The sequence below is a fragment of the Chlorocebus sabaeus genome, chromosome 20 (assembly GCF_047675955.1).
Source record: "Chlorocebus sabaeus isolate Y175 chromosome 20, mChlSab1.0.hap1, whole genome shotgun sequence".
In the NCBI taxonomy this organism is placed as follows: Eukaryota; Metazoa; Chordata; class Mammalia; order Primates; family Cercopithecidae; genus Chlorocebus; species Chlorocebus sabaeus.
The window spans coordinates 124206710-124230759 of NC_132923.1; the positions used below are offsets into that span (position 1 = coordinate 124206710).

The following is a 24050-nucleotide window of genomic DNA, read 5'->3' on the forward strand; positions in this document are numbered from 1 at the left end:
TAATATACAAGAGAGATACTGTACATGACCTTGGTAATATACAAGATGGATACTCATACAAGACCATAGTAATATGCAAGAATGATACTGTACATGACTATGGTAATATACAAGATTGACACTGCATATAACTGTGGTAATATACAAGATTGATTCTGCATATAACTGTGGTAATATACAAGACTGATGCTGTACATGACCTTGGTAATATACAAGATGGGTACTCCACAAGACCATAGTAATATGCAAGAATGATACTGTACATGACCATGGTAATATACAAGATTGATACTGTACATAACTGTGGTAATATAGAAGACTGATACTGTACATGACCATGGTAATATACAAGGCTGTGGCACTATACGTGACTGTGGCAATGTGTGTGACGATGGTAACCCACGTGACTTGGTACTCTACATGACTGCACAGTGCTTTTGCACATTCATTGTCTTCCTTGACCTTCTTTTTTTTTTTTTTTTTGAGATGGAGTTTCCCCAGTCACCCAGGCTGGAATGCAGTGGCGCGATCTTGGCTCACTGCAACCTCCACCTCCTCCTGAGTTCAAGCAATTCTCCTGCCTCAGCCTCCTGATAGCTGGGACTACAGGCGTGCGCCCCCATGCCCAGCTAATTTTTTATTTTTAGTAGAGACGGGGTTTCACCATGTTGGCCAGGATGGTCTCTGTCTCTTGACCTGTGATCTGCCCACCTCAGCCTCCCAAAGTGCTGGGATTACAAGCATGAGTCACCATGCCCGGCCACCAGCACGCATTTCTGAGATGCAGGTGAAGTGGCCATCCTGGGACACGTCGCTGAGGGCAGATTCTGAACCCAGGCTTCCCAGCTTTAACACTCCATCTTTTCCCACTGCAACAAATAATCTCAGCCTGGCCTGGCCTGCCTCATTCAGGGTCATGGAGAGGTCAAGAGACAAGCTGTTAAGTAATGGGGCTTAGTACACAGAGGGTTCTGGAGAGAGCTGTGATAAGCAGTGAGTGAGTCAACAGGATGCGGGCAGGGATGTAGTGAAATCCGCTTTTACACAAACATCGTTTAGAGCACTGAGTAGCAGTATTTGCATACAATGAATGGGAGACTTGCCAAAGGAATAAAATAGTCCTCAGTTATCAGAGTTTCTTTTAAAGAGTAAACTGACAAGCTTGGGAATAGCACAGTTGAATTTCTTTCATTTGACAACCAGTGTGACGTCTTAACACGCAGAGACCCAGCTGCAGAGGAGACAGTGAGTGACAGCTCCCTCCAGTTAAGCCCGAGGTCACTGAGCTCTGCGTGGCCTGAGAGCTTTGATCACTGTAAATTAAGGAAAATCTTAGAAGACTTCTCGAAGGAGATGGCAACTGAGGGGGTTGCAGTAACTCTCAATTTTTTTGCTGGTTGTAGAGACCTTCAAGGGTCTGAAGACAATATGCGCTCTATCCCAGGAAGAAGGTGCAGCTGAAAGTTTTGTACTTTTGAGGGGGCATGTACACCCGTCACCTATCCTGGACTCTGGGTTAAGAAGGCTTGGACTAGATACAATCAAAACCTATCCAGGTCCTACAGGCTGAGATGCAGGCCCAGGGCGAGAGCTCGTGTGAGAGGTAGGGAATGCCCTGGTATCCTGTGACACAGAAGGCAGGGCAAGCTCAGGGTGGAGAGTACACATGTGTGGCTTGGTGCTTAAGGCCACCAGTGGTCAGCCTGGTGAAGGCCACTGGGACCCAGTCTTTCTTACCCCATTGGCCATCCCTACTTCAAGGAATGTGACCTTAAATCCCCTTTTCAGCAGCCTTTCGGGGATTTTGATGAGTGAAGCGTATGATGATCTTGTCCACACTGAAACGGCCTCCTAGGGAACACGGTCTCCTGTCTGCGTCCCACCTCTCCCAACCACTTCTACCAGACTCCAAGCCGTGCGGTCCCCACGCAGACCTCAGCACCAGCTGAGGTTCAAGGTCCAGGTTTTCAAACTGGGTTCCAGAGCACCCTAGAGGCCCCAAGAAGGTGGGGCCAAGTGGGAGATGGAGCAGGATGGGTTCTGAGGGACCCCTCCTTCCTGTGGACTAGGTCAGTGTTGTCACCTCTGTTTTGTGGCTTACAATTCCATGTTAAGATTTTGGTGTGCGTTTTGAAAGAAAGTCATTGTTCTAAAGGAAAAAAATAAGGCTTGAAAATGATGCTTCAAGGAAATGACTCAGCCCACTCCCTCTCCTGGATGGACCCTTCTTGGATTTGCTGGATGTCCCCTCTTTAATGACACCTCCACCTTTGGCTCTTTAATCCAAGGTGCTGTGGCTTCTGGACCAAATGCCCTCTAGTTCGCTTGGGCCTTTGCCCCTCAGCAGAGGAACCCACACTCCCACCCCAGACGTGTGGAACCCCAGACCCTGCTCTGCCCTCAGCCTGGGCACTTCCTCTACCACCAAGGTGCCCACAATCTAGAAACCCTGAATACCCAACCAGGGCTGAGACAGCCTCTCCAAGGGGACTCAGCCCAAATCCATTTGCCAGAAAGGACACAGGAGACTACTGCCTGGCCCTCCCTGCCTCCAAAGCACCCAGCCCTGGGAGAGTGTGCCTTGACAACCTCAGCCCCAAAGCCCAGACCTGGCCCATGGGCAGTGTCACCGTGGCCAAAATCTTTTGGGCGGTAGAGGCTGGCTCTGGCCAGTGCACTCATGCAATTTATAGTGCCGGCCAGGGCTGCTGGAAACTCATTCCTAATGCCGTAGATTAGGAGGGGCCTCCCAGTGACTTGCTGTGTGACCTTGGGCCAGCAACTCTCTCTCTCTGGGCTTTGGTTCCCTCATCTGAAAAATGAAGATGTGGAAATTTAGTGCAATAGCTCCTGTCACCTCCTGGGTGACTGCAAGAGCGTTTGCAAGAGACAACCACTCCTTCCAGTTGGGGCAATGGCCGTGGGGGTGAAGGGCGGTGGATACCCCCTGCTCCAGCCCTTCTCCTTCTGCGTATTAGACCAGATGCTCTGCAGGACGCCAGGGACAAAAGGCAAAAAACCCGCTGGCCTGACTCACCCTGGTTCTGGGACTCCCCCAGGAAGGGGAGAGTTCTGCCCCTGCCACAGAAGCCCTCGGGGGAATTGGAGCCCTTGACCCTTTCTAGAAGTCTGTGGGAGGGAACCACTCCCGGAAGGGAATCTGGCCATCTCCCTTCCACCCAAGGCCTCACCCGTGTTGAGATGACCCGTGGCACAGCCCCTATCTTCCCAGGCAGGGGCTGGTCCAACATGGGCCTTTCTGCAACCCAAGGGCTGAGGCTGGTCAGGGGTACGGTCTTCTCTCTGGTCCTGGCTGCCCAACCCCCACAACCATCCAACTTCCCCCACCCAAGACATTAGTCATTTTTATCTCTGCGTCCAAGTAGCTCAATTGGGCAGGACTGGGCTGCGGTGAGGCCAAAGTCTGGGGTTACCATAGCAACTCACCACGCTTTGTGGCTGCTTGTTGATATCCACAGGGGCAGGGGGCATGCCCTCCTCACTCACCAAGTATCTGGCAACTGGCACAGTGTCTGGCCCACAGCAGATACTTAATAAATGGTTGTTGCCTGAATAAATGCATGACCAACCCATTGTAGCTAGTTAGAGCCAGTGATTACCAAGTACCTACTATGTGCCAGGGACTGTTCTAAGCCCTGACCTGTCACAAGGTCATTTACTCCTCGAAGTAACCTTCCAGCGTGGGTACTGTTATCATCTTCCTCTTACCAACAGGACTCTGAGGGTCAGTAAGTTAGAATTACACAGCTAGTAAATGACCCAGCAGGATTGGACCCCGGGATGCCTGCTTGTAACCAATGAGTCTTGCCTCTTGGTTGATACCTTCACGGAAGAGATGGCGCTGATGGCCGCTAGTGGAGTCTGTAGCCAGACAGTCTACATGGGTCAAACAACATCACCTCCCGCTTTCCTGACAGGGGCTCTGGAGGTGTTCCGCTGATTGGTTAATTGACTCATGGGACCAGAACTCCCTGGGTAGGGCTGACTTCGGGCATCTCTCCAGGGGCCAGTGCTGTCAGGACTCAGGCGAACTTCTCTCTCCCCTCACCTTTAAGCAGACCTCTCTGCCACGGGGCTGCTCACACCTGCCCCCTGCTGCTGGTAATGTCACCCTCCCAGCTCCCATTCGAGTAGACAGGCAGGGAGGTGTTCTTTGCCCAGAAGTCCTGGAAGGGTCCAGGAATTGAGTCTCTCTGGCAGTGACTGGGTGAGCCTGAACCAAGGAAACGGTGCTCTATTTGGCCAGCTGTGAGTCACGGCCAGACTCTGAGCCAGGGTATACCAGCCCCAACCAAGCCATAGGGTTTGGGAGTTGGGAAGTGGGCTTCTCTGCAGGGGAGATGGGGGTACCATGAGCAGGAGCAAGGGGTCCAGTACACCTTCTTGTGGAAGGACAACATTCGTTTTTCAGTCGTGCCACAGGGAAACAGCTGGGAGAGCCAGGCCTGCCTGTATGAGGCAGCCCTCCAGATCTCATCCTGCAGACCTTGTGAGGTCGTTTACTGATGCCTTACCCCCCTCTATCTCCCCAAGAAAAAAAAAGATAGAATGGACTTTTCCGGGTTGAGCTAAAATCTCTGCCTTCAAGGAGATTGTAGTTCAAAGAGGCAAAATGCTTAGCCACCGAAATCCAGCAAGTTGTCAACAGACTGACTTTGGAACCTTTTCTAGACGATGTAAGGCCACCGTGATATGAGAGGAAAGGAAGCCCTTTGCTAGGTCATGGTTCACAGGTACGAGAGGTCCGCTCTCCCTCCCCTCCAGCTGCAGGCAGGGAGCAGAACAGAGAGGATATCGGGTCCTTCCAAGGTAGTTGGTGGGGGGTCTGTGGAGTCCTTTTTTTTTGAGACAGAGTCTCGCTCTGTCACCCAGGCTGGAGTGCGGTGGCACGATCTTGGTTCACTGCAAGCTCCGCCTCCCGGGATCACACCATTCTCCTGCCTCAGCCTCCCGAGTAGCTGGGACTACAGGCGCCCACCACCACGCCTAGCTAATTTTTTGTACTTTTTTAGTAGAGACGGGGTTTCACCGTGTTAGCCAGGATGGTCTCGATCTCCTGACGTCGTGATCCGCCCGCCTCAGCCTCCCAAAGTGCTGAGATTATAGGCGTGAGACACTACACCCAGCCTGGAGTCCTTTTAGAGCTCCCCCAGCCCAGCAAGCAGTAGCCCCTCTCACAGGCCTGGCAGCAGGTCACCGTGGGGAGCTGGGGCCAGTGTGACTGTAAAGGGCAGCGTGACCTTCATGCAGGCAGGCAGTCCTGCCAGACACACCCACGTGGCCTCTGTCCACCCTTGGCTGCATGGCCCATGTTCTTACATCCCAGTTGCCAAGGAATTAAGAGTCTGACCTGGCCTCTCCGGGCCACTTCCCTGTGAGCACTCAGCAGAGGAGACGGGGTCCTTCAGGGATGGCAAGACACAAGGTCAGTGTGGACTGGGCACATGGTGCCCTCCAAGGGCTCACACCTCCTCAGCCAACAGATCCATGCCTTGGCTTTGGGGATGTCTCCTGAGCCTTCAAGTCAGTGGAAATGTTCGTGTGTGTGTGTGTGTGTGTGTGTGTGTGTGTGTATGTGCACGCACATACACACACACAGATGTGCGGTTCTTTCTTTCTCAAGGAGCCAGTAAAGCATAGAGATTCAGATTTTGAGTTCAGGAGTCAACCACACCAAAGTTCATATGCTGGCTCTTCTGTTCACTTGCTGTGTGACCTTGAGCAAGTTACTGGACGTCTCTGAGCCTCAGTTTCCTCATCTGTCAAATGACAATTAAATGAGATGATACATTTAAAGTTCAAAGCCACAAAGCGAGTGCACGGTAAGTGTTGGCCGTGATGATGAGGCTACAGATCATAACTGCACTCTCTACCAAAGTCTCCAGGCCTTTTCATTAAGGCGGGAATGGCTTGTTGTGTTTGTTTTATTCATAAGTGCTGTTGATAGGTTCGTGTGGGGAGGAGATGCTGTGCCTTTGAGAGACTGTAGACTTTGAAGTAGGCAGATTCAGGTTTCAATCCCAGCTCTTCTGGCTGGAGGCCTTGGACCCATCCCTTAGCGCCTCTAGATCAGCTTCCTGTTGCTGCTGTAACAAATTATCACAAACTTAGTGGCTTAAAGCAACACACATTACTCCCTTCCAATTCTAGAGGGCAGGAGTCTGACACGGATCCCACTGGGCTAAAATCAAGGGGTCAGGGCTGCGCTCCTGTGTGAGGTTCTAGGGGAGAATCCATTTCCTTGCCCTTTCCAGCTTCTAGGAGCTAGCTGCGTGTCTTGGCTCGTAGCCACTTTGAAGATGGCCCTTCCATCTTCAAAGTCAACCAGTCATATCCTAGTCACATCTCCATGTGACTCTCTGCCTCCCTTGTCTACTGTGGTTACAGCGGGCCTTCTTGGAGACTCGAGGACAATCTATCTGAAATTGGCTGATTAGCGCTTTTAATTCCAGCTGCAACCTGAATTCCTTTTTCCCGTAGGAGGTGACAGATTCATAGGTTCTGGGAATTAAAACATGGGCATCTCGGAGAACGGGCGTCATTCAGTCAGCTACACTCTCGCACCTCGGTATCCTTATCTGTAAAGTGGCAGTGCAAATCCCAGCCTCCGAGGGAGGGACCTTGGGAAGATTCCAGGAGATTATTGAACATGGTGGCAGGGGATGAAAAATGGGGGTTGGGTCTGTCCTGAGCACCTGTTGAGCACAAAGCTCACACAGGAAGGGGAAGATGTCACAATCCCTGCTATAGAGCAACTGGCAGTGCAGCTGGTCATCGGGGAGGGTCTGCCCTTGGAGAACAAAACCAAAACAGGGGACCTTAATTGTGCCCCACCTGGGTGGGCAGGTTCTCCACAGGAGAGAAAACGGAATCATCCCAGATGGCTTCCTGCAGAGTGGATTTGACAGAAGCGAAGGGCATATGAGGGAGAGGGGCTTTCCCTCGTCACAAGGACATGGTTGACATTGCACAGGTATGGCAAGGGAAAAAGACACCCATCTGCAGTCTTGCTGGGGAGATGGACCAGTAGCCTGCAGTGACCCTGGTGGGGATGGGTGCCTTGGTAGGGCGGACCATGGCTGGAGGCAGCTACAAGCACAGACGGGGCCTTTCAACCCGTCTTTGTTGTTAATAAAGTGCTACCCATGTGCTAAACAATTTACATGGACAATCTGATTTACTGCTCAGAGCAACCCTATGACACAGTCACAGTTCCCAGTTTAAAGATGGAAATACTAGGGCTCAGAGAGGTTAAATACTTGCCCGAGGTCACCTAGCCCAGGTAGCCATGGGATTCAAATCTAGGCAGTCTGCTTTCCAGGAAAGGAAATCTGGCTGTGCCTAGGACTGGGGTCTAAGCTGAGGCATTAAGGATGAGATGGAAGCAGCAGAAGGAAAATATCCCAGACAGAGGGAAAGAGCGGAGCTAGAAAATGGGAGACGAGAGAGTTTGTTTCCTTTGGGAAAAAGACCCTGGCCTGCCAGAACCAAGTGTGAGCAGGGAGTGGAGAGAGGTGGACAGGGTCATACCTCACAGAGCCTGGTGGTTGTGGGGTGAAGTCTGGACATGACTGGGAGAGCACTAGGGAGCCACTGAAGGCTTTCTACAGGATGCGTGACCAGTCCTTTCTATAGGCTGCATGACCAGCCCACATTAATGGAAGGTGACAGAAGCCTGATTTTCCACAGAATTCTCCGATGTTGGAGGAAAGTGATGCTCTCTGAGAACCGCTGAAAATCACGTTCGGTGGGGCTGGTGCTTGGGAAGATTCCTGCCTCACCTGGCCCCATGGGCCAAGGGCCTGGCTTTTCTCCCAGCATCCTGGTCTTTGCAGGGTGTGCTGGCCTGGCCATTTCCCATTGCATGTCCCACTTCCCCTGAATACCCTGGCCCTCTGGGCCCAGAGCCACAGCCTGACAGCATGAGACCAGTCAGCCGGAAGGGTCAACTCCAAGGCAGTTGACCTTCGTCCTAGCAGAGATTAAACTGATTCCTAATTAATAGCCTGTAGGATAGCTACCTTGGCACAGCTTGCAAGTAATTTAAGGCTTGTCCTTAGAGGCTGGTCCATAAATTATGTTTAATTAGCTGAAGGTCTCCCTGGGACACATCAGACTGGTGTGTGATTGAGCCTACCAGCTCAGTGACCTCTGAATTTCATGTTGGAGTATGAGGGAGCTGCTGAGATACTCCAGTAAAATGTTTCTTTCCTTTTCCAAAACAAGAGCTGAATTCTTAACTTCTGCTCCAGCTCCGAGAGGTACCACCACCCGGTTTGGGGGTCTCTGCTCAGCTAGTTCCTGGCTTTGCTCTTGACCAATTACTTATACTTCCAGGGTCTCAGTGCCTTATCTCTAAAAAGAAGCCGAGTTCAAGTCTACAGACCCTTATCTGAAGCCCTTAAGGCTAGCTGTGTCTCATAGGTCTGTTGTTTTGGACTTTAGAAATGCAATCCAGCACATAGGCCATATACCTAGTGACACCCACAGCAAGGCCTAGGGCAGCCACCCGTAATCACAGTGATAGTCACCACGGTGGGATAAAGAGACCAGAAGTAGCCTCATGATGGTTCCAATTAGGGTTTGCTCTAAATGCGTGTGTCAAAATTAAATTAGGATTTTAGAGCTTTTTGGATTCTAGAACAGAGGATAAGGGGCCGTAAACCTCACTGTTGAACTCAGAGAAGCTCCTAAATAAATGCCAATTATGATGAGGACTGTCATTATTTTTATTTTACTTGTTGAGACAGAGTCTCACTCTGTCACCCAGGCCGGAGTGCATTGGTGCCATCTCAGCTCACTGCAGCTTCAATCTTCCAGGCTCACGTGATCCTCCCGAGTGGCTGGGACTACAGGCGCGCCCCACCACGCCCGGCTAACTTTTGTATTTTTAGTAGAGACACGCTTTCTCCATATTGCCCAGGTTACCCGTTGTTATTACTCCTCTTTCCCCTACAGCTAATACGCTGCCATGTCTACCGCCCCTGCACATGTAGAGACTGGATGTGTGGGCAACTTTTAGTTTGCCAGGTGTCACCTGTCTGCCAGGGATGTGTGATACATTCCCCCTGGAGTGACTCTGCCGGAGCTGTGTTTGTGTTTCCTGCTGTCCAGGGAGCGTGGAAGGCTTGTGACTTGGCACGAGGTCCCACTGGGTGTTTCTGTTGGGCACCCTCTGTGTGATGGCTGGGGTTGGCTTCCTGGGTGTGACCCAGGGATTCTCACTGGGCCCTGCACTCAGAAGCACCCTATACTTGGTTTGAGGCTTTGCTGTCACCATCTTGAAATTCTTTACAATTTTTGAACAAGGGACCCTGCGAATTAATGTGGCTGGTCCTAACGATAGCCATACCACACAGGTTGTCAATTTCATCCCTGCGAAGATCCCCTCAAAGGGAAGTTACTAATGTTTCACAGAAGAGGCAAAACTATTTCATTCATTCATTCACACGGTCACTGTGCACCTGATTACCAAGCCAGGTCTGGAAATTCCTCGGAGAGCCTCCGTTCTAGAGAGCGTGTGTGTTTCAGAATGGGGAAAATAGACAAAAACCAAGCAAACAAAGAACCACGATCACTTCAGATAATCACTAAGTGCTGCAAAGACAAGAAAGCAGAGGGATGTGAGGGAGAAGGGTGTAAAGATTAACTTCAGCGAAGGAGAAGCTGGAATCAGGGCTGGAGTTCAGCTGTGCCTTGTTGCACTCCAGGGGTACTTGCTAAAGATCTGGGGTTATTTCAGGCCAGGCGTGGTGGCTCATGCCTGTAATCCCAACACTTTGGGAGAGTGAGGTGGGTGGATCACTTGAGGTCAGGAGTTCGAGACCAGACTGGCCAAGATGATGAAACCCCATCTCTACTAAAAATACAAAAATTAGCCAGGGGTGGTGGTGGGTGCCTGTAATCCCAGGTACTTGAGAGGCTGAGGCAGGAGAAACGCTTGAACCTGGGAGGCGGAGGTTGCAGTGAGCTGAGATCGTGCCACTGCACCCCAGCCTGGGTGTCAGAGCAAGACTCCGTCTAGGGCGGGAGGAGATCTGGGGTCATTTGTAGGTTCCGCACCCCCCACAAGGCAGGGTGGTCATTAGTTAATGGGGTCCAAGTAGGGGAGTCAATGGGGGTCTCCTCAAGCCAGGGGGGACTATTCATTCCCAAGACCTGGTCACCCCAGCTTCTCACAATAAACCCAGAGGCCCAGTTTTGGGGGGGCAGTGGGTGAGGAGAAGGGCAGCCTTGGTTTCTCTGAGGGTCTCCAAGTTCTCGCAGTGCCAGGCCCCCTGCGCCTGAGGCTTCTGACCAGCCCTGCGGCTTGGTGAGCATTTTCTTGCACTTTTGACCTTCCCCACACCAGCACAGGGAGGCCAGTTTCAGTTTTCCCCGCTTCCCCAGACGGAGATGGTGAAGCTCAGAGATGCCAAGTGACTCATCCAAAAGTCACACAGCAAATCAACTCCAGAGCAGATTCCTTGAGGCCCCAACCAGGCTGCTTTTCATTCCAAAGGGCAGTGCAGGCGCTCAGCTCTGAGCGCTGGCTGCCAAGTTAGTGCGGTCCAGGGCTGCTCTGGGAGCTCCGCGGGATAAACAGGCCCCCTGCTTCGGAAGGGAGGGGCGGTGCGCGGCCAACGGGACACTTTATACCTCTTTATACCTGGAAACCATCCCCGCAACCCCCCATCCAGTCTTTGCAAGAGAGAAGTAATGAGCTTCCCAGAAAGCCCGGAGCAAAGGCAGGCACCTCCCCAGTCTCTTCCCACGAAAACCCAAAGCTGACCCTGGAGGCCCAGCCCTCGGGTTTAGAGGCTCCTTGGGGGAAGCGGAGACAAGAGACCCTAGTGGAGAGGCTGTCCCCGGAGGGGTGGGAGCTGCCAACCCCAGGGGTGCTCCGGGGGAGCAAGGCCGCTCCAGGGAGGCGGGTGCCCGCCAGGGAGACGGCGAGGGCTGCCGGGACGGTTCACGCGGCGGCCAGCAGACTGGCTGCGTGTTGCAATGTCTGGTGGCGTTTGCAGCGTCCTGTCCGTGTGTGCAGCTGGGGTAACCTCGGGCCGGCGGAGGAGCGCGTGTGGCTCGTAGGCCCTGCGGCCGGAGGCTGCTGGCACCTTGCATCTCATTTACAGCTCCGGGTTCAGCCACAGGTCAGCGGCGCCCGTGACATCACGGCGTCTGTTTACCGACGGGTCTGGGCAAAAGCGGGCGGTCCCGGGGCGGGAGGGAGACCCCAGCAGCGCCCCGGCCTCCAGCCAGGCTCCCCTCCTCACCCCCTCCGCCCAGCCCCTCCCTGTCTGCACCTGAGACCTCAACCCAGCCCCCTTCTGCAGCCACCTACCCTGCTCCCTCCCCATCTGCACCCGGAGTCCCAACCCAGCTCCTCTCCACAGCCCCCAGCCTGTATACCATTGCCCCCCATCTGTACCCTGACCCCACCTCGGCCTTCCTTCGCAGCCCGGCCCAGGACCCCAACCTGTTCCCCCGCTTTCCCCGCAAAGCCCTCCCTATCTGCTCCCGGGACACCAACTGGCCCCCTCCTCACCCGCTCCACCCAGTCACCTCCCAGTCTGTACCCAGGACCCCAGCCTCGCCCCACCCCCTCCCCATCTATCTCCCGCCCCTTCCCATCCCCTTTCCACCCCTTTCCCATCCGCCGCTTGGGATCCCAGCCCGATCCCCACCCCGCAGTGCAGCCCCGCCCAGCCCCTCCTGGGACCCCTGCGGCCCCGCCCCGCGCCCGCCCCTGGGCCCACTTTCAGAAAGACTTCCTGGAGCCTCCTGCCCGACCCGCTGAGGCTTGGCGGCTCCTCCTGCCACCCCCTCACGCCATCATGTGAGCCAGGCTGGCCTCCCGGCCGCGCACAGAGCCGGCTGCAGCTCGTTAGCTGTCAGGGCCAGGGTTGGGACGGCCCGGGCACTTTGTTATTGGAAACTGGGCTCACCCCGCTGCGCTAGGTGGGTCCCCGGCGCTGGCGCAGCCTCTTCCGCGGGAGCTGCCCTTGCCACCTGGAACTGCTTTCTCGCTCCCCGCCTCCCCTCCCCCTCCCCCTGCGTAAAGCAATTGTTCTGGAGGCTGAAGGGACCTGGGATTCTCTTCCCGCACACCTGGGGCTTGCCAGAGCCAACCCTCCTGGAGAGGGAGGCGCTGGGGCTCACGGAACGACAACCCCATTCTTCCATTTTCTCAGGCCAAACGCTCTGGGGTCCTCTGGGAAGCTCACTTTCTCTAGCACCCAGCTCTGCAGCCGTCCAGAATCCCTCTTCTCCCATCACCTAAGCACCCCAGCCCAGCCCCTTCCAGCTTCGTGTCAGAGGCTGTTTCTTCTCTGCTTACAACCTCCCAATCTACCCCATCTCAGAATAGAATTCAAAGTCCTGCTGTGGCCGGTATCTCCCGCTTGCTGTTCCACACTGGTCTCTGTGCTGGGGAAGCTCATTCCCACCCCAGGGCCTTTGCACCAGCTGTTCCCTCCGCCAGGGATGCTCTTCCTCCACAAGTTTGTATCGCTCCCTCCTTCACTTCCCTCGGGTCTCTTCCAAAATGTTACCTTAACCAAGAGGACTTCCCTGCATCCCCCTATCTAAATACCACTCCCACCCCATAATCACTCCCTCCAACCCCCTACAAAGCTATGTGTTCCTCCCATGCACTTCTAGCCACCTCTACTTAATATACAGTCATTCATTCTCGTGAACAAGTGTTCATGCTCGTCCTCCCCGGACTTACACACAAGCAAACTCTGCAAATGGGATAAATGTATTCCCCGCTGGATCCCAGGGCCTCCAAAGTGCCTGGTGTACACAATTCCACAAATACTCCATGAATGAATGAATGAATGAGGCAGAACAGGGCTGTTAAAAGAGCTTCCCTTTGGAGTCCAAGACTTGCTTTGAAACTTCTAGTAGTGCAACCTGCAGGAGTTACTTAGATTGTCCAAATTTGAATCCACCCCACTGGACAGCAATCTGGAGAGGTGTGCTATGAGGGAAGGGTGGTCTGTAGATGCTGGCTCTTCCCTCCCCTCCTTGGCACCCCCACCCCAAGGTCACCCAGCACTTTGCAGCAAGAGGTCCAGTGGGGGAAAAGGGCAAAGGTGGTGAGGCACCAGCCATGAACTCTAGCCTGAGTTTCTCTGCCTCCGTGTTTTGCCAAGTGCAGCCCTGGGCAATCAGATGGAGGTGGAGCCCCGGCCAGTCTTGTGGGCTGTGGATGTTTGTGAAAAGAAACATCAGCCCATGGATTTCTGGCTGGGAGTGAACAGTGTTCTGCCCGCCCCAAGTCAGCTTTTGTGACAGTTTCCCTGGAGGGTTTTCTGAGTGGTCCCAGAACCAAAAAGTTTCGCAAGAATCACACCCAGGGATGAGGTGGAGACTGCTCAGTTGTCACGTACTGGCTCTTGGCAGGGCGTGTTTTTAGCGTTTGAAGGAGTGTCCTCAGGAACATTAGGTGCTCATCGCACGGGGAGACGTGCCTGTCTCAGCAACTGGGAAGGAGGAAATAAAGAAGCGTAGAAATCAAATCAGAGCTGGTGTTTGTGGGGTTTGGGCTTCATTTTACATGAAGACCTCTTGGGTAAAGAGACCCTTGAGCAGAATCTATGAGAAGGTGGCCAGGTGTGGTGCCTCACTCCTGTAATCCCAGCACTTTGGGAGGCTGAGGCAGGAGGATCACTTGAAGCCAGGAGTTCAAGACCAACCTGGGCAACAATGTGAGACCCCCATCTCTATAAATAATAATAATCATAATAATTTTTAAAAAAGAAGAGAGAGTGCCCTACAAGGAGAGGGATACTTGGGAAAAGAGAACAGAGAGAAGCCGGTGCAAAGGCCCTGAGGTAGAGGGGAGCCAGTGCTTCTGTAGGGCCGAGACCTAGGAGGGAGGAGCTGAGATGAGGGATGGGGCAGACCAGGAAGGGCCTGCGATTCCAGTAAACACTAGATTCCAGTCTGTGAGATGGGCAGCTATCAGTAGTCATGAGCAGGGTAACGTGGTCTGACACATTCTAGAAGGATCTCTGCCTGCTCTGTTGAGAACAGACTGAGGCAGGGGCCCTGGGGCAAAAGTAGGAGCCGGGTTGGGACTAGGTGAGGGATCCACCTGTGCTCCAGGTGAGGGGCACTGAGGCAGGGCCCTGAGGAGCAGCCATGGAGGTGACGAGAAGTGGTGAGAAGCCTCTGGATTTCAGAGGTCAGGCTGACAGGGTGCGTGGTGGAGTGGGCATACGGTGAGAGAAAACCCTTAATGCGGGAGAGTGAAGAGGCTTCAGAGGTTAAAAAGAGCTGGGCATCTGAAAGCACGGAATGGTGTAGAGGGGACACAGCTTCTGTCGCTTCCAGCCTCGGGAGCCTGGGGCTGGGCCTTGCTTGGCCTCCTCCATCGAATGAGGATAATGCAGCCGCCCATTTGTGTTAGTTTCCTGTCAATAGCACAGCAAATGACCACCAGCTGCGTGGCCCAAAACACCAGAGCTGCTCTCACAGTTCTGGGTACCAGAGGTCCGAACTCCAGGTATCAGCAGGACCCCACTCCCTCCCGGACTCTAGGGAAGGATCCTTCCTTGTCTCTTTCAGCTCCTGGTGGCTCTTGGCAGTTCCTGGCATCGCGTGGCTTGTGGCCGCCTCACTGCAGTCTCTGCTTCAGTCTTCACACAGCCTTCCTCTCCTCTGTGTGTGTCTCTGTTCTGTCTCTCATGAGGACACTAGTCCTTAGATTCAGAGCCCACCCTAACCCAGGGTGATCTCACTTTGAGATCCCCAACTCAATTACAGCTACTCAGTTACAAAGACCCTTTTTCTGCATAAGGTCACATTCACAGGCACCGAGGGTTAGGACTTGGACTCAGCTTCTCAGGGGACCCTGATCAGCCGACCGTACCGCCCCCAGGCAGCCAAGAGGACTCAGTCTAAGAGCCCAGAGCAGGACCCAGCCTGTAGTAAACACAGATTGTTCACTGTGGTGGCAGTGAGTGCTTGCCACAGTCCCACCCCGCCCACTTGGAGACCAAGGGTGCTCCAGGCATACCCCGTACCCCTCACAGCAACCAGCCCTGGGCACTGTGCTGACCTGTGCTCAGAACAGCTTCTGTCCTCACCTGTCCTCCCACCTGAGCCCCATCAGAGCCCCGGTGTCCTCGCAGAGGGGCAAGGAGCATCTCTGTCACGCCTTTCAATAACCACTTGGTCATCAAGACCGTATGATGACCGCACCTTTCCCTTGTTCCCCGGGAGGTGGACACCTTTCTGTCCAGTCCTCGGCACATGGCATCTGCTCACTGTACCTGTGCACTGAATGGACATGTTGTTTCGTGGATCACTTTGCTCCCGCAGGTGAAGTCAGCGGCAAAGGGCACAGGTTGCTTATGCTGAGGTTCTGGCTCTACCACTTACCACTTGGAATTACATAGCCCCTTCGTGTATCAGTTTTCTCCGGTATGACCCCTTCTGGAGCTGACAGAGGACTAGACGCCCCACGGCACCCATGCTGAGGTGGCGTGGCCAGCTAGTGAGCCCCGCGTGCACGTCAGAGCTGCTGTCATTCCTGTGCCTCCCGAGCGGGCCGGTTCCAGGCTGGACGCCCGCCTGGAGGAAGTCTCTGCCCTGCTCCAGGTTGCGGTCAGGGCCTTGTGGGAGGGCAACACCACGGGCTGATCTAATTTGAGGAGCTTCATCACAATCTTCCCCAACAGCTGAGCCAGCAGTAGCCAAAACATTCTCGGCAGGCCAAAACAGGGGCCCGGAGCCAGGGAGTCTGTTTCGCAGGGCTATGTGGGAGAGACCTATCTAGGCTTCAGCAGCTCAGCAGTGCAGGAACAGGAAGGACACATAAGGACCTAGCCGAAGTCCCTGAAAGGCCCAGTGACTTCTGTCACCTCTGACCTCCTGGGGTCGGCTGTGGGGCACCTGTAACAAACCTAGGGCTACCCCAATAAATGGTAGCTGTTACTATTTTTATCAGCACAGCAACAGAAATAGATCCCCCTTGCTGATGGAAGATCTAGAACCCTGTTGGGGTAACGGTTGCCTGGAAGACCCCTTCTGAAGCTCTGTGTCTGTCTCCTCCCCTAGAAACAGCCTTGAGTGGGGCAAAACCACAGAATCGCGCGATCTCTCTGTCCCCATCCTTTTACCTGACAGCATGCGGACTGGATTGTGTAGAGTCTGGAAAACAGGCCTCCCGGAAAAAAAAGGTGGAAAGGATTAGAAAGTCTGGGAAAGAGATGCTGGAAGCCAGTACCTGATCACTGTGGATCAGTTTGGATCAGTGTGATCAGAGTGGATCTGCACTGGAAGCAGAAGGGCTGGTAGGCTTGTTGTGTGTGCCCAGGTGACAGGCCAGCACTCTCAGTGGGTGACAGCTAGAGGGATCCCACTGGGGTCCATTCGGAGAAAGCAGGCTTCCTTCCAGGGCTGTGCTGGAGAGGGACAGACTGAGGATTCAGTCACATTCCAACTTTTTTTTTTTTTTTTTTTTTTAGGGACAGAGTCTTTGTAGAAATGACTATTCTAGGCCTGGCACAGTGGCTCACGCCTGTAATCCCAGCACTTTGGGAGGCTGAGGCAGGTGGATCATCTGAGGTCAGGAGTTCGAGACCAGCCTGACCAACATGGCGAAACGCCGTCTCTACTAAAAATACAAAATTAGCTGGGTGTGATGGTGGGCACCTGTAATCCCTGCTATTCGGGAGGCTGAGGCAGGAGAATCACTCGAACCTGGGAGGTGAAGGTTTCAGTGAGCTGAGATGGTGCCATTGCCCTCTAGTCTGGGCAATAAGAGTGAAACATCATCTCAAAGAAAAAGAAATGGCTATTCTAGAAACCTAAAGTCTCACCACTCTGGATGACTGGGGCAGGAGTGAGGAGAGGCCTGGGATGGTGTCTGCCTGCTCCCTACCCTACCCTCAGCACCTCCAGAGGCTCCTCACTAGGACCCCCAGGGTTCCTTGGGGCTCTGCTTGAAGACCTTTCCTCCGTGAGAAATCCCTCCACAGCTTGCTCTGCAGGTGAACAGTTTTGACGACTGATCTCTAGCTTCTCAGGCTTGGGGGCATAGACAAAGGAGAGCCTTCTAAGTAAGGTGGAAGGATGGAACCAAGAGATAGCAAGATTCTGTGGTTTTGCCCCAGTCAAGGCTGTGCCTAGGGCAGGCAAGACGGAGAGCCCCAGATGGGGTCTTCCGGGCAACCGTTTCCCCTTCAGGGTATGTGGATCTTCTACTGCAAAGGGGGATCTATTTCTGTTGCTGTGCTAATAATAATAATAACAACAATAATAATAATGACAGCTAGCTTTTTAAAAAAACAGAGACACCGTCTTGCCATGTTGCCCAGGCTGATCTTGAACTCCTGGCCTCAAGCGATTTCCCCACCTCGCCCTCCCAAAGTGCTGGGAATATAGGGGTGAGTCACCATATCCAGCCCACAGCTGGCATTTATTGTGCCCTTTCTTAATCTTCCCAACTACCCTTCAGAGTGGGTGTTTTAGGCTGGGAGCGGTGGCTCACACCTGTGATTCACCATGTTGGTGAATTATGGAGAAACCCCATCTCTACTAAAAATACAAAAATCAGCTGGATGTGGTGGCGCACACCTGTAATCCCAGCTACTTGGGAGGCTGAGGCAGGAGAATCGCTCAAACCCAGGAAGCAGAGGAGGCAGTGAGCTGAGACTGTGCCACTGCACTCCAGCCTAGGCCACAGAGTGAGACTCCATCTGAAAAAAAAAAAAGAAAAGAGTGGGTGTTTTAAACCTTAATTCATAGAGGTTAAGTTCATGTAATTCATAACTATTAAAGAATTGAACCCAGGCAGTCTGGCTCTGGAGCCCATGTTCTAAGCTGTTCTACTCAAGACAGAGTCTCTCCTTTTGGAAATAGGCAGGGTTCTGAAAGGGGGAAATTCCAGTGGTAACCTATGCCACGCTCACACTCATCCTCTGCTATCTAGCACCCCTCTCTAACCCTAATGTCTTACAAGCTGGATGTTGCTTGCCTGCTCATTCTCATCTGACCACAGGGATGGATTTTTATTCACAGACTCCTGCTGGAGGGGCCAGGAGCAGAAAGCTGTGCACGCTCCACACTGACCTTCCCACCCCACCGCCCAGCCTGCTGTGGTTTGGGGTCTCTGGTGGGTATTTTCTTTCCCTCTGAGAAGCCAAGTCAGCACCGATCCAGCTCCACAACATCGGGCCCATGGGACAGGAGCCGGCCTGCCAAAGACCTGCCCAGGGTCTCAGATCTTTCCGGGGCTGCCAATTATAAACAGATGCTCCTCCTGGGACCCACCCAGAGACCACCCGGCTCATGTCACCAGTGGGAGAGTGCGCTGCAGCTGAACTCCAGGAATGAAAGCCAAGTCCAGCATTAGCGCAAGCCCCTCTGGGCTAGGAAGGCAAGGCTGGGTAGAGAAGAGGTACTCGGTATCCTCTGATCTAGGGCCTCCTGGGGCTGGTGTCTTGTGATGATGTTAGCTAAGCTTTTACTCTTGTGCCTGGCCCATGCTGGATGCGGGGGTTACGCGATGAGTAAGATCCCCTGGAGGACCTTGCACGCTCACAGGCGAGGCAAGGCTGTTCACCAGTCAGCATGCTCACATCTATGCACTAGTGGAGGTTGAACAGACACTAGTGTTAGCAGTGAGGAGTGGGTATCCTGAGTCAGGCTGATCTGCTGTTATGAGCTGCATGACCCTGGGTGAGTCACTGTCTGTCTGAGGCTTGCCTATTAAATGGAGAAGGTAAACATACCCACCTCAAGGGGTTGTGAGGATTAAAGAAGAAAACATATCCATGTACTCAGCACCGTGTCTGACCCATGGCAACTGCTCAACAGATTCGGCCATTGTATAGTGGTGGCGCTGTTGTTGTGAGGAGGCTGGAAAGAGCAGCCAGGGAGGCCTCAGGACTGAGGGAGCATTCAAGCAGGGTTTTGCAGGTTGAATAGGAGTCCATAAGTAGCCTTGGCATTAGAAACAGAGAAAAACAGCCTGGGCTGGGCACCAGGTAGGGACACAGGAGAACCCTGAATTTGAGAGATTTAGTCCCTGTCCTCTAAGTGACAGGATATAGACCCCAAATGGCCGTGACAGCACATGCAGGGCCAAAAGCACTGTGTAATGAGCGAGTGGAAACTGGGAGCTGTGGATCCCCTGACAGGCTCCCTCCCTCAGTCACTCAACAATGGGAAGAGAGATGTGAATAGACAGTCACTTCACAATGGATGAGGGCCCCTGAAGGGCACTGCTCGGGGGCTGGGGGACAAGGGGTTGGACCCACAGGATTGAGTGAAGTTACCTGTGTGTTAAGAATCTATTTGGGGAATGATCCATGGGGAAGCTTTTACTCCACCCTCTGTTGTTTTTTGTTTTGTTTTGGTTTTTGGTTTTTGTTTTTTTTGAGACCGGGTCTGTCTCCATCATCGAGGCTGGAGTGCAGTGGTGCAATCTTGGCTCGCTGCAGCCTCCGTCCCCTGGGCTCAAGTGATCCTCCCACCTCAGCCTCCAGAGCCACCACACCCAGCCCCACTTTCTATTTTTAAGATCATAAATAACAATACTTGTTCTTTAGAGATATTTTTTGCTTATACAAATATAAAGAAGCAAACGACAGTCAGCTGTGATCCTGCCCGAGACACCCATCTCTGTGTAGCCTGTTGACTTTCACTGACCTGGTGGCTTACTCCTGTAATCCCAGCACTTTGGGAGGCCGAGGTAGGAGAATCGCTTGAGCCCCAGGAGTTTGAGACCAGCCTGGGAAGCATGGCAAAACCCCATCTCTACAAAAAATATAAAAATTAGCCGGGAGTAGTGGCTTACACCTCTGATCCCAGCTACTTGGGAGGCTGAGGCAGGAGGATCACCAGGAAATGGAGGCTGCAGTGAGTCATGACTGTGCCACTGCACTCCGGCCTGGGCAACAGAGCGAGACTCTGTCTCAAAAAAAAAAAAGAAGTTTAGAGTTGAGATTATCTTATTCAAATAGTACTGCACCCCTTTTGTCCCAACATTAGACTTCTGAGCTTTTTTTTTTTTTTTTTTTTTTGAGATGGAGCCTTCCTGTGTCACCCAGGCTGGAGCGCAGTGGTGCAGTCGCGGCTCACTGCAAGCTCTGCCTTCCGGGTTCACACCATTCTCCTGCCTCAGCCTCCTGAGTAGCTGGAACTACAAGCGCCTGCCCCCACACCTGGCAAATTTTTTATATTTTTAGTAGAGATGGGGTTTCACCGTGGTCTTGATCTGACCTTGTGATCCGCCGGCCTCAGCCTCCCAAAGTGCTTGGATTACAGGCCTGAGCCACTGCGCCCGGCCAACTCCTTAGCATCTTTCCATGTCGTGACACTTATCATTTTAAAGTCTGCAGAAGAGGGTGTATCAGAGGCAGCACTATGATTTTCTCAGCTTTTCCTCCCCATGGGAAATACCAGCAGAGATTGGGTACTGAGCAGTTAGTGGGTGCCAGCTTAATCCCCACAGGACGCCTTGAAGAGAGACGATGTGCTTCTTACAGGACAGTGAGTGGTGGTGCAATCCCCACAGCCTGTGGAGCCGGACATGACCTTGGTTCAAATCCCAGCTCCATTATTCAGTTGCTGTGTGACCTCAGACAAGTTGCTTAGCCTTTCTGAACTACAATTTCCTTAACTTTAAAATGCGTATGATATGGCTACCTTTGTCGATTCCCCGATGCAAATGAGGTTTTCTTGTTTATTCTTTATCCCACTTACTGTCATTTGTGACTGACTGTTTTCTGATTCCTTCTCTGTCTTCCCCCACTGGAATGTGGGTTTCTTGAAGCAGGATCACATCTGCTTCATTCTCTGTTGGATCACCACCCCAGCCCATAGCCGGCTCTCCGTGTGGTCCTGGATGGACGGGGCTGTTGTGGACATTGGAGGAGACAAAGCAGGAGAAGGCCGGCTGGGTGGGGATGAACATGGGGCGCGGGGATGCATATGAGAAGAGTGAAATCCTCAAAGCTCAGACGACCCCAGTGCCTGGGGGTTTAGGGGTGCCTCTGCAAAGGTCTGAGGCTCTGGGTTCGAATCCTGTTTCACAGTGGGTGGCATGGGGTGAGTTAGTTCACTCCTTTGTGCCACGGTTTTCTCCACGGTGACCACGGATAATGACAGTCTTCAGCGCAGAGGGCCGCTGAGGAGTCTGTCCGGCTATAGCCGTCGTGAGAGCTGCTCTGGGCGAGGGCAGGACAGCCCAGCACCCCAGAAGACAGAGGTCTTTCTCCCCTTCCCACCTCCCACTACCAGTCACTAGGAGGGAGAAGGGGACAGAAGCTCGTCATTTGCCCCAGAGGGGAGGGAAGAAGAGGGGAGGCCAGGAGGTGTGGAGCCACCCTTATTCTATAAACCCTACTTAAGAGTGAATTCCAGGCCTCTGGCCTTCCCAGCTGCTGCCTGTCCCGAGTTCACTAAGAGGCAGCCGCATGGGTTCCAAGGACTCAGAAATCAGTCCCTCTGCAGGCTCCCACCCCACACACCCTCAGACGCCCGCCTCCGCCCGCCCAGTCCTCACACTCATGCTGGCCCTGGGTGGGACCCTTGTCCTGTCAGCTGCGCGGGTCACCTCCAGGGAACTCTGCAGGAGCCACCTGGGCGCGCCTGCAGAGCGGTGTCTGCCAGTTACCTGGTCAGTGAAGCAGATTCCCCAGAAGGGTCAGGGTGGGAAGCTGGAGGGGGAAGAGGAGCCAGGAAGGGACAGTGGCCAGGGCAGCTCCACGGGGCAGCACCTACCAGGGAAAGGGGCCCATTCCCTCCACTCAGCTCGCTCAGGCGCCAGCCCAGCACTTCAGAGATGCTACCATTTCCTAAGATGGAAGGTGCCCAGCTCCGCCTCCCTGCGGTTCCCAGCATCCACCAAGGACCTGAGGAAACACAACAGCACATGGCTACACACTCACACATGCACATTACACACACTCATACACAGACACACTCACAGACACACACACGCACTCACACAGACATACACAGACACACACAGACACAGAGACACACAGAGAGGTACACAGACACACACTCGCACACAGACACACACAGACATACACACTCACACAGAGAGACACACAGACACACAGAGACACACACAGAGGTACACAGACACACACACACAGACACACTCACATAGAGACACACACACTCGCACACAGAAACACATACACTCACAGAGAGACACACAGACACAAGGAGACACAGAGACACACAGGCACACACATTCGCACACACATACATTCACACAGAGAGACACACTCGCACACACACACACTCATACAGAGAGACACACAAAGACACACAGAGACATATACACAGACACACACACACATACACTCACAGACACACATACACTCACAGACACACAGAGAGACACCCGCAGACACACACTCACAGAGACACACTCAGACACACAGATGCACACACACACACTCATACAGAGAGACACCCACAGACACACGTAGAGACACACAGACACACTCACAGATACACTCCTAGAGGCCCACACAGACACAGACACACACAGAGACACACTACAGAAACCCACTTACAAAAACACACAGAGCCTGGCGCAGCAATGCTCAGCAGGGCATGCGCACAGCAGCCAGAGCCTCACCTCCGTCTGAGACCGAAGCCTTGCCCTGTGAAAGCTGCTCCTCACCCAAGGCCCAGCCAGGACGGTGCTGATGCTCTGGGGCAGCCAGGTTTCCCTGACTCTTGGCCCAGGTGGACTTGAGTGGAAGGTTCTGGGGCCCTAAATGGCTTAGAGACATTAAACCACCTCCCTTCCCCATCCACCTGTGTGCCTGAACTGTCATTCATTCATTCATTCAACAAACATAATGTGCTATGCCGGGCACTGGGATGTGAACGGGATAGAATTGGGGCCTGGGGGGTGGGGCTGAGGAGGCAGAAAGGCAAACCTATCATGTTGCCAGGGAAAGGTGAGGCCGGTTCCCCAGCCCACCTGGGGTGCCCTCAACAGACTCTTAAAAGGAAACAGCCAAGTCTTAGGGCCCTGCCTGGGGGGCTTCCTGGCCCACGGAAGACAGTGGGACACAGCCTTCTTTCCTTCTCCCTGAGCCCTGCTCCACCTCCTCTCCAGGGTGATCTTCCAGCCCGGCTGACAGCGCTGGGTTGACCACTTGTCTCCACGGACATCTGAACCCTATACCCTCTCACAAGACCCCAGCTTTAAGCTTTCCTCTCTGTCAACTTGCCCAGCAATTCTTAGGGCCCCCAGAGACACCTCTCCCTGCCTCAGCCAGACCCCAGGGGACTGTGCAAGCCCCATGGTCCTGTTACACATATGAGCCAGAGGTAGGATGTGGTTAGGCAGGGACCAGAACAGAAGAATAGAAACCAAGGATTACCTCCCACTCAGGCTGACATACTCAGAAACCAGATGGATGGATGGGTGCAGTGGGGCTGGTGGGCAGGGGGATGGATGAATGGATAGTTGAATGGAGTTGGGTAGGTGAGTAAATGGATGGATGGATGCACAGATGGATGAAGTGGGGTAGGTGAGCGGATGGTTGGATAGATGGAGTAGGGTAGATGAGGGATGGATGGGTGGATGGATGGATGGATGGATGGATGGATGGATGGATGGATGGAGTGGGGTGAGTGAGTGCATGGATGGATGGAGTGGGGTGAGTGAGTGCATGGATGGATGGAGTAGGGTAGGCGAGTGGATGGATGGATGGATGGATGGATGGAGTGAGGTAGGTGAGTGGATAGATTAATGAAATGGGGGAGGTGAATGGATGGGTAGATGGAGTTGGATAGGTGAGTGGGTACAATGGGGTAGGGGATGGATGGATGGATGGATGGAGTGGGGTGGTGGGTGAGTGGATGGGTGGATGGATGGGTGGATGGAGTAGGGTAGATGAGAGATGGATGGAGGGATGGATGGATGGATGGATGGGTGAATGGATGGAATGGGGTGGGTGAGTGCATGGATGGATGGAGTAGAGTAGGTGAGTGGATGAATGCATGGATGGATGGATGGAGTGGGGTGGGTGAGTGGATGGGTGGATGGATGGATG

The 24050-nt window shown here is 53.4% G+C and overlaps 1 protein-coding gene across 7 annotated transcripts in view; it reads left to right on the plus strand.

Moving 5' to 3' along the window:
- DHRS3 (dehydrogenase/reductase 3) overlaps positions 1-24050 on the plus strand; it is a 54014-nt gene that overhangs the window by 13621 nt on the left and 16343 nt on the right. The window contains exon 1 of one of the 7 annotated variants that reach the window (XM_073007833.1): positions 2821-5446. The exons of 4 other annotated variants lie outside the window; for them this stretch is intronic. In XM_073007833.1, coding sequence (XP_072863934.1) covers positions 5432-5446 — 15 coding nt within the window. In that variant the 5' untranslated portion in view covers positions 2821-5431. Of the gene's footprint in view, positions 1-2820; positions 5447-10981; positions 11154-18036; positions 18131-24050 lie in introns of those variants that run through there. 2 more of the 7 variants (XM_037985021.2, XM_037985023.2) reach the window with 2 other exon arrangements.